Source organism: Sporobolomyces salmoneus, assembly GCF_050403485.1.
Source record: "Sporobolomyces salmoneus JCM6883 DNA, S_salmoneus_JCM6883_v1_ctg30, whole genome shotgun sequence".
Classification (NCBI taxonomy): Eukaryota; Fungi; Basidiomycota; class Microbotryomycetes; order Sporidiobolales; family Sporidiobolaceae; genus Sporobolomyces; species Sporobolomyces salmoneus.
The window spans coordinates 181,923-194,347 of NW_027481133.1; the positions used below are offsets into that span (position 1 = coordinate 181,923).

Genomic DNA, 12,425 nt, shown 5'->3' on the forward strand with positions numbered 1-12,425 from the left:
CCCGGCGAGTCGCTCAACGTACGTCGAATCCCCACCAATACAATATGATCGGTCTCTAGTACGACTCGCGGTTAGCACAACCTCACGGCGAGAAGCGTGGGAGCTTTCGGTTGAGGGAATGTTGACTCAGGGATGAACGAGGCTTTCGGCAGCTCGAGATGGTGTACAGACCGGATGCGACACGTTACAGATCAAGATGTGACAATGACTGACTGCCGGCTGCCTCGTCTTTCCTTGAACAGCTTCTTTCGGACCTCGTTCTTCTTCCAACTTCTTCTCGAGCGATCCAACTCGCCAGATCAAAGCACAAGCATGACTCCTCCAGCTCCCACCCACGGTGAACGCAGAGTAAGCGTTTCGCAGCTCGATTCGGTTTCCTCTCGCTGACTTTCGCTCATCCGCTCATGTTCTTCGCAGTGGAAGATTCGAGTTCCAGCTTCGTCGGCTAACATCGGTCCTGGATTCGACGTACTCGGTCTTGCCCTCTCGCGACACCTTACGCTCGACGTCTCGCTCGTTCCCTGCGCCGAATCCGACAGCAAGGTCATCCTTTCGTACTCGGGTGAGGGTGCTTCTGAAGCTCCTCTCGATCCCTACAAGAACTTGATCACTCGAGTCGCCCTCTACGTCCTACTCTCTCATCACCTCTCTTTCCCCGCTGCCGTCGTCAAGGTCAACATCGACAATCAAGTTCCATTCGGTCGAGGACTCGGTTCTTCTGCGGCGGCCGTCGTCGCAGGTGTGCTCCTCGGCGACGCGCTAGGTGACCTCAAACTCCCTCAAGAGCGAGTAAAGGACTACGCCCTCATGGTCGAACGTCACCCGGACAACGTTACCGCCGCTCTCTGTGGAGGTTTCACTGGTTCATTCCTTCGCATGCTCGACCCTTCCGAACTCGCTCCTTCCTCGATCCCTCTCGCCGAAGTTCTCCCTGCCTACCCTGCAAACGCAGGTCCTCCCAAACCTGGACAAGAAGAACCTCCTCAACCTCCGAAAAACGTCGGACGACATGTCAGTTATGGATTTTCGAAAGATATCGGAGTCGTCGTCGCCGTCCCCAAGTTCGAGGTCGAGACAGCCAAGGCGCGAGGAGCTCTACCAGACAGCTACGCTCGTAGCGACGTCGTGAGTTGTCTTGCCGCCTTCTTTTTCCTTCTCCTTCTCAACATCTCCACCTCTCCACCCACTCACGCTGTCTTTCTCTCTTCTACGACGATAGGTATTCAACCTTCAACGACTCGCTGTTTTGACGGCGTCACTTTCGTCGTCACCTTTGGATCCGGCAGTAATTTGGGAAGCGATGCGAGACAAGGTTCATCAACCTCAGAGGGAAGGGTTGGTACGTTACTTGTCTCTCTCACTCGTCTGCTGTCTCCGCGATGCGATTTTGCTTTCTTTCCGGTCACCTTCTTCCACGACGCTCCTCTTACACGCTACGGTCAAGTTCGCCCGGTGCCCTCTCTCGCCCCGCGACTCGACTTCCTTTCTTCTCACCTTGGCCGAGAAGGATTTTCCTCTACCTTTCTTCTCTTTCCCCCGACATCACTCGAGCATACTGCATACTCTCTCTCGACTTTCGGACGCATTGACTCGCTCAACGGTGTGCGGTAGTCGGCGAACTGGAGTCCCCCTCTCCGAATTCATTTTCGTCCTCATCCCTATCTTCTCTAACTCGGACCGAAACTTCGCATACATCGCTTCTCATTACAGACTTTGCGAGAAAAGCTCAAACACTGACATTTCGTTCTGCTTTTTTTCTTCCCTTCTTCCGTGTCGCCTTCTTTCATCTTCCTCAATCTTTACTCTCTTCGCTCTATAGATTCCTGGACTCTCGAAAATCGTCAACTCGATGACGCCCGCGACACATCCGGGCCTTCTAGGTATCTGCCTCTCGGGAGCTGGACCTACGATTCTCGCTCTCGTTTCGAACGAGTCGAATTCGTCCGAGGAGCAAGGTACGATCTCTACCGACACGTCCGAAATCACTCTCGGCGACAACTCGGCTGCTGGACAAGCTACGCCTCAGATGAAGGCGGTAGGAGAGGCAATCAAGGAACTTTGGAAACAAGACGGAATCGAAGTCGAGTGGCTTGCATTGGAGGTTGACAACGAGGGAGCTACCTTAATGGAGATCAAGTAGACGAGATCGGTATCTAGATAACAGGGTTCGATGCAATAGAGAAAAGGTCAAGTGGGTTTCCAGACGGAAGAGCGAGGAAGAGCAAAGATCCCGCTCGACGGTCCCTACTTTTCCCCCAGGCGCCTGGTCGCTTGCTCGAAACTGAATCCTCAAGGCCAGCACAATGCTTACCGCTCGTCTCATGGCGAAAAAGCGAAAGTCCCCTTTTCACTCAAGGTGATCCGAGCGAGAAGCTACGGGAAGTAGAACTTCCAAGTACATGCGAGCACCGCCTTCGATGAATCGTGACGGCGTTTGCACCCGGCCCATGAATGGGAGGAAGTGAGGGTCGCAGCGCTATACTTTTTGCGTCTCCAAAGCCCGTTCAAAGTACGTTGTACCTTCTGAGGCTTGGAATGAACCTGAGTGTAGTCGTTTCCAGTCGAGAGCTCCCTCCCTCTTCGTCATTCAGGAGAAGTGAGGGACCGAGCGCGAGGCGCCTGCTTTACTCCACCTTTCACTTCTCTCGTCAGAAAAGTCGGCAACGAGAATCGAGGTCCGTACCGTCTCTTAGCTCTCACATAGCTCTTCGATCCCTTCAGGTTTGACCTTCGAGAGCACCACACTCTCAAGAGCAACAAGTTTCGCCCATCCAAACCCTCTCGCTCAACCCCGCGACCGTTCGAGCGCTTACCCTACAGCAAAGTTCGTCAAACTTTTCCTTCACTCCTCACGGCGATCAGATCAGACTAATCACCCAGAGAACTGTACTGAGTTGAGTTAGAATCAGCCAGAGCTCATTGAATTTCGAGAGCACATTTGCAACGGTTCGTTCGAAAACTCTCAACTTGATTGAATAGCTTGGAGCATAGTGCGAAAGAAGGTGAGCTCTCTGTTTCTCTTTTGTCTGTGTGGAAAAGGCCGAGTACAGTACAATCGATCGGGAGCTTTGCAATTAGAGAGGGGAGAGAGTAGGAGCGGAATCGAGAACGAAGGAAGGCATGCTGATCGAATTGCGTTTTCTACGATGGTGACAGGTTTTCGAAGAAAAGTCGCTTTCCCTTTGAACCCCGTTCGCCGCGAGAGAAGGTTGTCTTTCCGGTGAGTGCAAGCAGATCGTATCTTCGATCTTTTTCTATCTCGGAGGGAAGATGAGTGATAGAAGGGAAGTGGAACCCTTCTCCGAGGTGCTCCTCCCAAATCGGGTCTGAATAAAGAGGACAGGATTCTCGTACAGTACGAAGCGACGATCAGGGGGTTCCGAGCCGCACGCTTCGTCGTCGTCGCCTCGAGGTTCTCCTTGATCGTCGTGACCGTTCTTTCTTCCTCGTCTTCGGGAGGGATGAAGCGAGCGCAAGACCTTCTCCCCAGAGCTTCCGTAGGATCACTGGGCGACGGAATCATGGGAAACGAGCAAACTAGAAGCTTATGTTGACGAGCAGGCTGACGTGAATCCTTGGTTTCGTGTTGCGAACAGAGCGAATTTTGATTGTGGTACGAGCTTTTGACATTTTCATCCTCTCTTCTCTCGTCCTTCGCCGGAACATGACACTGACGAGCGTCGCATACACATCGACAGTCTCTGTTTGCGCACACTCTCCTGCGTTTCGTCGTCGTCGTCGTCGTTTCGTATTCGACGAATCGCATTCCACCTTTACAGTCCTCGACGGATCCCCTGGACTCGGTTCTTTCGATCAAAAGGTACGATACCGTAACACTGCAAACGGAGTGCGAGCGGCACGAGACAGTGAGCTATTGAAGGCTCAATTCTGACCGGTCTCCTATCACCCTCTAGTCGGAGTGCTCGCGCTCTCGCAAATTCCAAACAAGCGTGCAGGAACTGACATTTGTTTCGAGCGCGAATCTCGGTTTTCGATTGATCGCAGCCAGTCTCTAGAATCTCGAACCTGAAAACGTGTTGTTTTTCTTTTCCTTTGGAACCCCTCGTTTTTAAGGTGCGTCACATTTCACGCTTCTCGAACAAAGGCGGTTCAACTTCGCGTACTCGGGATCAACACCGCGCTGATCGCTGTGTTTCGAAATTTCGTTCTCGCTGTCTCCAAACTCCAAAAATCCTTCTCGCGCTTCACATCTCATCTCGTCTCTCCTCTCCCATCACAAAACTTTCCGACTCGCTTTCAACGTTGACGACCTATCGAATCTACTTTCTCTTTGCGCCTCATCCTTCTTCTTCTCGTCCTCGCCGTTTCTTCTCTCCACATACATTTCCAACTTTCCCGACTCTCGTTTCGTTCCTCACTCTCGAACCCATACAGCCTCTAGCTTTACCACCGTCACACTGCATCCTCTCCGTCTCGTCCTCGATCTCTCTCCCGTCGTCGTTCACACGACTCGATCTTAGTTCGGTTCCCTCCGCAACATTCCTCGATCCGTTTCCTCTCTTCCTCTCCTCTTTCTCGACATGAAGGTTCCCTCCGCCCTCCCTCTCCCTGCACCTCGAGCGACAGCCTACCCGAAGAAACGATCCCCGAACGTGATGGGCTCTAGACGACCTTCTCCCGTTTCAAAGAGGAGTTCTCCCGTCTCGGTCGAGATGCAACGGCACGCTCGCATGTCTCCCGCTGAACGACAACTACAACCTCTACTCGAGAAGGATTACCGCGAGGATGTCAAGGGTTACATGTATGAGATGCAGGTGAGCCGAACTTTTTCTCTCTTCCTCTCTCCCGCAGCGCAACGCGTTTCTTTCGGACGCGATTGCTAACGACTACCCTCGTTCTCGTTTCTCTCGCAGAGCAAGACGATGGCCAATGCCGAACTCATCGATCAACAACCCGAGTTGAGGTGGTACATGCGATCTTACCTCGTCGACTTTCTCATCGAAATTCATCTCCAAAACCGACTACGTCCCGAAACCCTCTACCTCGCTCTGAACATTGTCGACCGTTACGTATCGAAACGAATCGTCTTCAAGAAGCACTACCAGCTCGTAGGGTGCGCCGCGCTATGGATCGCCGCCAAATTCGAGGAGGGAAAGGATCGCGTTCCAACTCTTCCGGAACTCGTCGAGATGTGTTGCAACGCTTACGACGAGAAGGCGTTCATTCAGATGGAAGGTCACGTTCTCGCTACGATTCACTGGGTCATCGGTCACCCTACCGCCGAAGCCTGGCTCCGTCTCGCCTGCACGACCGGTCCTCTCGAAGATTCTCGCACTCAACACGTCTCTCGATTCATCATGGAGTTGACCCTCTTCCACCGAGAATTCATCAGCTTCTACGCTTCCGACATCGCCGCTGCCTCTCTCGTTCTCGCTCGTCACATGCTAGGCAAACCTCGTCGAGTGAGTTTCTCTCGAATCGTCTTCGCTCTTCTCCAGTTCGCGGTTTCTGACTTGACCTTGCTCTCTCCTAGATTCTCGAAGAGTCCGAGACCGTGTTGCGACTTGTTCTCATGCTCGACGAGTACCTTGCCGAACATCTCGAAGACGTCTCGCACATTGTCATTACCAAGGTTCGTTCTATTCTTCCTTGCGCTCTTCCAGACACAATCCCCTAACACATCGCGCCTATAGTACTCGATTCCCGAATACTCTCGCGCTTCCATCTTCTCCCAACAATGGTACCTCTCCGGTCGCCGCTTCGCTTTCCGCGAAACTTCCCCTTGCCCTTCTCCGACTCCTTCCACTCCTTCCCGTCCTTTCCTCACTCGTTCATCCTCCTCTTCGATGGATTCGTCTTCATCGACTTTCGACTCGTCATCTTCGATGCTAGGCTCGACTCCTTCACACTCGAGCATGGATACGTCGTTCTCGTCGGACGATTCGTGCGAGGAAGACGACGAAGAACCACTCACTCCGGCTACACCACTACCTGCCTATGCGGCATCAGATCCTTTCCTCGTCGATCACCTCGCCGCTCGTCTCGCCGCCGGCAAGGAAAATCACGGTCCTCAACAATACCAAAAATCGCTCAACCGCGAATCTCATTTACCCTCGCATCGACCGCCGCTCAATCGTGCCAAGTGGGAGATGAATCAAGACGCTTCTCGACGTCACGCTCTCGGTCCGACAACGACCATGATCGATTCTTCTTCGCCAACTGCACCAAATTATCGCGTCTAGATCACTTCAGTTTCTTCAACTTTACCCAGCTTTCTCATCAGTATTCGTACGATCCCCCTCGGTCTCTGCTGTTCTCGTCGTTCTTTCCTCTCGCAACTTTCATCATTTCTTCGAAGCACTCTCTCGCCCTTTACAGTCATTCCTTTTTCTTCAGCCCTCCCACTCGTTCTCGCATTTACACCCAGCACTTTCCGATACCCAGTCATCTCGATACCACACTTCTCGTTCCTTCACCTAGTCTCTCGTTTCAATCAAACGTTGACTTTCTCTGCCTCGACTTCTTCACTTTGACGTTTTCACTGAACCCTCTCCTCGTTTCTTATCTATATATTCCCTTCTCCTTTCTTTGCACGATATGTCCAAAAACTGAGACCATTGAAAATGTCACGAAAAGTTATAGCTCAATCAGATCGAAGACCGAGTCGCGCGATTCTACTTTCTCTCGCATGCCTCCCTTTCCGCGAATCAAAGTTGCGAGCACCACTTGGTCGACGTCCGCTGTCTGGATTTCCGGAACAGTGAGCTTAGCAAGGGGAGATTTCGAATTTGATGTGGATGTGACAGAAAACAATTGTAAGCGCCAGGGCAACGACTCGGGCTATTCGATTCGATTGGAAGGTTATCTAGTCGGCAATCGGACAGCTGCCCGTCTATACATTCGATTGTGAATGTGCAAGGAATGTATCTGATCGAGAGTACGGCGTCGAACTCGAGACATGCGCCCCTCCTTCCCTCGAGCTCGGGGCTGTACAGACCCCTTTAGCTGCGACCGAGCCTACGAGTCCTCACAGCCTCGAGCTGTTTTAACGTCTTTTCCGTTTCGAGGCGGCATCGAGCGAAACGGTCTACAGTAGTGCACAACTGCTGTCGAGAATGTGCCACTCTTCGCAAAATCGCTTCCTTCGCCTCGAGGGTCGCACCCCATACAGCCTCGACCTCTCAAAACAGAGGTGCACTGGCACATGGGCAAGAGGAGGGTGATCGATCAGAGACACAGAAACGACGAAAAGTATTTGGCTCGCGTGGCACAAAATGCGAAATCGAATCGTCTCTCGCCGACGAGCTGATGTCCGTCTAAGGCCGACAGTTCGGACTGTCCCGCTACCTGCTACATTCTCTCTTCCACATCGACAGCTCAAACGATCAATCGTGTATCCTTCGAAATTCCGCGAAGCTTCGGAATTCGACGAGGTGCGTGCAGAGCTTGGACCTGCGAGTTTGAGCTAGAACGACTCGACGAACTTTTCATTCGACCATTGTATCTCGATGCTATTGCTCTCTCTCCAAACGTTGGAAGTAAGGAAGCTGGAGTCACTAGAAGGCGGCGCCGGGATCTTCCTTTCCGCTCGACCAATCGTAAAGAGTCGAGTTCTCGGAAGCTCTGGCGGATTTCTTCTTTCGGCCCCACTTCTCCTCTTTGGATTACCAAATCAGAGAGTTTATTTTCCTTCTCCTTCTTCTCATTCTTCTTCTTTCACTACCGAGTTCCAACTACACTCGTTACATCCAATGCCGAGCTCTCCAGACTACTCCGCCTACACCGAATCGGTCATCGCAGCGATAGGATCCAAAGCTTCTCCAAGAGTCAAGTCAGCCTTACCAGTCTTGATCAAACACCTCCATGCTGCTGTACGTTCAGATCCCAAGCTCTCTCAGTCTTACCTTGAGCTGCTGCGCTGGCTTCGGAGGAACCAGGAGCGAAGAGAGCAAGGAGTCTTCGTCTTTCCTGCTGATGCTGAATGTTTTTCGTGCAGGTCATTGAACTCGGCTTGACGACGGAAGAGTGGTTGGAGAGCTGTGATCTTCTGATCGAGGCGGGCAAGATCAGTTCAGACAAGAGAAACGAGATGGTCCTCGTCTCTGATGTGCTCGGCGTGGAAACTCTCGTCGACATGTGAGCTTCTTCTTCTTCTCCTCGTTCACGTAGGCAGGAGCAGAGCTGACGGAACTTTGCGAACCGCCTTCGCTTTTTCGCTCGGATCAGGTTGGAACATGCACGTTTCGCGAACAACGCCCGAGAATCGACCCAATCTGCGATTCTTGGTCCGTTCTATCGCAAAGGTGTTCCCGTCGAGCCCAACGGATCGAGTATCATCAGGATGAAAGAGCCCGGAGCGCCGTTCGTTCACCTATTCGGTACGTTTGCGACTTCCTGCGAAAGGGTTTCGGTTCGAGACTGATTCTCAACTCGTCGGTATCAGGAACCGTTACCGACTTCAACGGAGAACCTATCAAAGGAGCGATTGTCGACGTTTGGCATGATGTAAGTCGCGCGAGGGCCGTGCCTGCTTCTCTTGCGCCGTCTCGTTCAACGCTGATCTAGCATCCCTGATTTCTCTCCGTAGGCTCCAGACGGTTTCTACGACTCTCAGTCTCCCCAAAAGCCGGAATATCACTGTCGCGGAAGGTTCGAAACCGATGAACAAGGTCGTTACAGCTTGATTTGCCTCAAACCGACGCCTTACCCGATTCCGTACGACTCGGCCGCTGGAAAGCTTCTCACCATCATGGATAGACACCCCTACCGACCCGCTCACATTCACGTAAGCTAGCTGTGCACGTCTTCTGAACGCTGGATTCGTCGCAGAAAGTCTGACTTTCGCTCTCTTTCAGTTCTATGTCGAAGCGCCAGGATGCAAAACTCTCGTTACGCAAATCTTCGACAGAGATTCGAAGTACCTCGATGATGATGCCGTTTTTGCGGTCAAGGTGATACTCAATTCCGCTCTATCCGACGAATTCGCTCCATGTGGTGAATCGTCGCTCGAGACAGACAAGCTGACAGCGACTCTATCCGATGTTTCTTTGCAGGACAAACTCGTAGTTGATTTCGTTCCGGTGAAAGCAACGCCGCCGAAGGGAGGAGAACACGACGAAGAAATTGCGTTCGAATTGCAATACGACATCGAACTCGCGAGTGCGCACACCAACGACGAGTCTACGAGTCACCAAGTCTAATTCTCCCTCTCTTCGCAACCTGTAATTGTCAAACTCGATTTACTCCTTCCGAGCTGTCCGACTCGAGACACGAGTCGTTGTTTAGTGGAGAACTTCCGAACGCTGATTCGCTCTCGCAGGGGAAGCGATCCGCCCCACCGATGTAGCTGTCATCTGGTCGAAGAAAGAGACAAATCGCGATTGTTGCGAGACCGTCGACTTGAGAGTCGAACTGGCGCGTTGACCTCAGAACTTCTCCCTCCTCCACCTCACCTCGCCAACTTCGCACAGCATGTCCACCGCGAGCAAGGATGCCTCAGTGAGTACGCCCTCAGTACAGCTCGGCGCGGACGACCGCTGACGAGCCTTGTTGCCCTTTCATCTCTTCATCTAAATTCTCATCCCTCGGCTCGTATCTATCACAGACTACTATCTACGTCGGGGGATTCAGCGAAGAGACCACCAGTGCAGCGATCCACGCCGCTTTCCACCCCTTCGGAGAGATCCTCGAACTCCAACTCCCGCCTGATCCAACTTCGAAATCTCGACACAGAGGGTTCGCGTTCGTTACGTATTCCAATCCAGAAGCTACTCTAGACGCGATCGATAACATGCACCGAAACATTCTGCCGGGAGTGACAAACAAGGGGAAACCGTTAAAGGTGAATCGGGCGAAACCTCAGAAGGGTAATCAGAAGGGAGGAGCATCGAACAAACCGAGTGAGTCTCTCTTTCGGTATCGTGACGAAAGAGCGAGCGCGAAGCTGACCCGTACGACCTTTGAAATCAACAGTTTGGGCAAACGAGGAATGGTTGCAGGAGCATGGAGTTGCTCCGGTTCAAACAGAGGCAGGCAAGGCTCTGCCACCGACAGAAGGAGCAGAGGATTGATCGTACTATCAGGGAGTGTCGGCTGGGTGAAGGGGAGAATAGATTCTACTTGTTGTAACAGAAAATCGAATTGAACGACTCAAGATTACAAGAAGCGCGAGACACATAGGTGAGATGCAGGAAACGGATGATGCAGATGCGAACAGATGCGAAAATGCGGGAGAAGAGGCGGGGAACGAGGAAAATGTTAAGCAGTCTGGAAGAAAGAGGAGTCGAAGGGGAAAAAAACTTGAGAGGAAGAGAGCGTTTAAATATGAAGGAAGTATCTGTCGCCGAAAGAGCCGAGTCCGGGTAGAATGGTGAAGATCTGAATGAGAGGAGGCGGGGAGGATCAGTTTGGGCTCGAAATCGACGAGACAGCGGAAAGAGCGGATCAAATACTCTTACCTTTTTCTTCTTTCCATCTTGTGTCGTCTCAATCCTCTCTTCCAGTCCCTCGTCGGCGGCCGAGCAAGCGATCTTGACTTTCGGGAACGCCCTCTTGAGTGCCCAAACTCCACCGACTCGACTGACGAGGATGCAACAGATGATGATGTTTTCCTCGAGGACTCCGTGATCGAGGCAGATTCTGACAGCCATAAGAGCGGCCGCACCCGTGCCGATCTGAGAGTCGAGCAGGATCACGTGGGATTCGGCGGCGGCGTCCCGGGAGGTCGTAAGGCACGAGGGGAGGTCGCAAGAGTATAAAAAGGGTTCTCCGGTCTCGGCGTCACTCTGGATGAGTACACTACCGACTGGAATATCCCTCACTACCCTCCTCAGGCCTTTCTCGAGAGATCCTCCCGATCGAAGAATCGAAACGCCGCAAAGACGGTCGGAAGGGACGGCGAGTTCTTGACCGTTGTACGATGAACCCGAACGGGTCATCACGTCCTTCACTTGGTAAGGAAGGAGAGACAGAGCGTGCTCCGCGACGAGAGTTGACAAGCGATTCGCGAAGAAGATCCAGTCTTCAGCGGGAGTGTCGGTGGCTCGGAGAATGGTGTGAATGCCCTGTCCGCGTTACCGAATGAGTACGAACGTCCGGCAGGAAAGATTTCGAGGCGTACCTTGAGCTGAGACGTCTCCTTCATGACGTGAACCGAATCCGGTAAACCAGCATCTTCTTCCGCGCCGACCTCTTCCTTGAGTGCCTTCAGTCCTGCTTCTGCCTCTACCTTCTCCATCCCGGGCGTCCCTGGTCGGCTGTAGGTCCCCATCCTGTCTACGACGGAAGGAGCTCTCGACCTCGTAGTCTGTTCCGTCGTTTCCTTGAATAATTCTCCTCGTAGTTCCCTTTTCCTCTCCTTCAGCTTGCGGTCGATATGACTTGCGATCAAGTCGATTGACCGTTCGTTGTTCATACCGGGTACAATGATATCGGCGAATCGAGCGGTCGGGGCGATGAAAGAATCGAAAGAAGGTTTGACGAAACGTAGGTACTGATCCAGTACTCCGTCTGCTTGACGTCCACGTTCGACCAAGTCCCGCCGGAGTCGACGAGCGAGCATGAGATCCGAGTCACATTGAACGAACACCTTCAGATCGAGCACTTCACGCAATTTCTCATCGTGAAGGACGAAGATGCCTTCGACTGCAACTCGAGAGCGTCGTGAGTCATCTATCGAGCTGTTAGGGAAGCGAGACCGCATGACTTACCGATTACGATAGCGGCTCCGTAAAGATACGTCGTTTCCTCCGTCCTCGAATGATGAACGAACGAGTAATTCGGAATCTGGACCGCACGACAGTCCTTGAGATCTTGGATACATTGAGTAAGGACGTCGTAGTCGAAAGAGCCGGGCGAATCAAAGTCGTGTTCGGCGCGAAATGCCGCTTCTTTCTCTTTCGCCGATAACGACTTGTAGAAGTTGTCCTGCGAGATGACCAGTACCCAGGGGACTCCCAAAGATTTGAGGACCTCGAGAGCTACGCGAGTCTACGGCCGAGAACAAAGAGAGAAGGTGAGCGAGACAAAGCTTTGAAACGAGAGCGCAGAGAAAGAACCTCTGAGGGACTCACCTTGCCTGAAGCAGACCCTCCTCCGATCCCAATGATGTACGCCGGCACAGGCTTGCCATCTACAGAGGCAGCGAAGCAAACGGGTCAGCCGAAAGGAGGGGAAACTTTTAGCAAGGAAGTAGAACTCACCTTTGCCGTACCAGGGGCTTCGACTGAGAGGTGGGAAGCGATCCTAGATCAGTCAAAGCTCGTACAGTGCCGCAGATCAGAAGTTACGTACCCCGCTTCGGTGAGGACAGTGTTTTTAGGGAGTTTCGAAGTCGAGGCGGAAGGAGCATGATGAACCATTACGGCGCGGGTCTTCAGAATGATTGCGGGTCTTCGGGTTTCTTCACTGAATGATCGTGACTGAAGTATCGGTTCCGAGGGGAGGAAGAGGAGACAAGCTGGGTT

The 12,425-nt window shown here is 52.6% G+C and overlaps 5 protein-coding genes across 5 annotated transcripts; 4 read left to right on the top strand and 1 right to left on the bottom strand.

Moving 5' to 3' along the window:
- Positions 1 to 312: 312 nt before the first annotated feature.
- THR1 (homoserine kinase) lies at positions 313 to 2,140 on the top strand (the record flags this gene model as incomplete). Its single annotated transcript, XM_076632810.1, has 4 exons — positions 313 to 348; positions 418 to 1,125; positions 1,220 to 1,339; positions 1,820 to 2,140. 4 exons carry the CDS (start codon positions 313 to 315, stop codon positions 2,138 to 2,140), a joined length of 1,185 nt encoding a protein of 394 aa, XP_076487256.1.
- A 2,401-nt stretch (positions 2,141 to 4,541) lies between these two features.
- JCM6883_001226 (cyclin family protein) lies at positions 4,542 to 6,203 on the top strand (the record flags this gene model as incomplete). Its single annotated transcript, XM_076632811.1, has 4 exons — positions 4,542 to 4,775; positions 4,875 to 5,423; positions 5,495 to 5,593; positions 5,655 to 6,203. 4 exons carry the CDS (start codon positions 4,542 to 4,544, stop codon positions 6,201 to 6,203), a joined length of 1,431 nt encoding a protein of 476 aa, XP_076487257.1.
- A 1,509-nt stretch (positions 6,204 to 7,712) lies between these two features.
- Positions 7,713 to 9,161, top strand: JCM6883_001227 (uncharacterized protein; the record flags this gene model as incomplete). Its single annotated transcript, XM_076632812.1, has 7 exons — positions 7,713 to 7,832; positions 7,958 to 8,097; positions 8,188 to 8,339; positions 8,405 to 8,466; positions 8,549 to 8,746; positions 8,817 to 8,912; positions 9,015 to 9,161. 7 exons carry the CDS (start codon positions 7,713 to 7,715, stop codon positions 9,159 to 9,161), a joined length of 915 nt encoding a protein of 304 aa, XP_076487258.1.
- A 271-nt stretch (positions 9,162 to 9,432) lies between these two features.
- On the top strand, positions 9,433 to 10,031 carry JCM6883_001228 (uncharacterized protein; the record flags this gene model as incomplete). The annotated part of the gene is made up of 3 exons (XM_076632813.1): positions 9,433 to 9,459; positions 9,566 to 9,860; positions 9,934 to 10,031. The coding sequence occupies 3 exons, from the start codon at positions 9,433 to 9,435 to the stop codon at positions 10,029 to 10,031; spliced, it is 420 nt and encodes a 139-aa protein (XP_076487259.1).
- A 247-nt stretch (positions 10,032 to 10,278) lies between these two features.
- JCM6883_001229 (uridine kinase family protein) lies at positions 10,279 to 12,320 on the bottom strand (the record flags this gene model as incomplete). The annotated part of the gene is made up of 7 exons (XM_076632814.1): positions 10,279 to 10,338; positions 10,419 to 11,024; positions 11,081 to 11,604; positions 11,670 to 11,949; positions 12,033 to 12,091; positions 12,162 to 12,184; positions 12,253 to 12,320. The coding sequence occupies 7 exons, from the start codon at positions 12,318 to 12,320 to the stop codon at positions 10,279 to 10,281; spliced, it is 1,620 nt and encodes a 539-aa protein (XP_076487260.1).
- Positions 12,321 to 12,425: the final 105 nt, after the last annotated feature.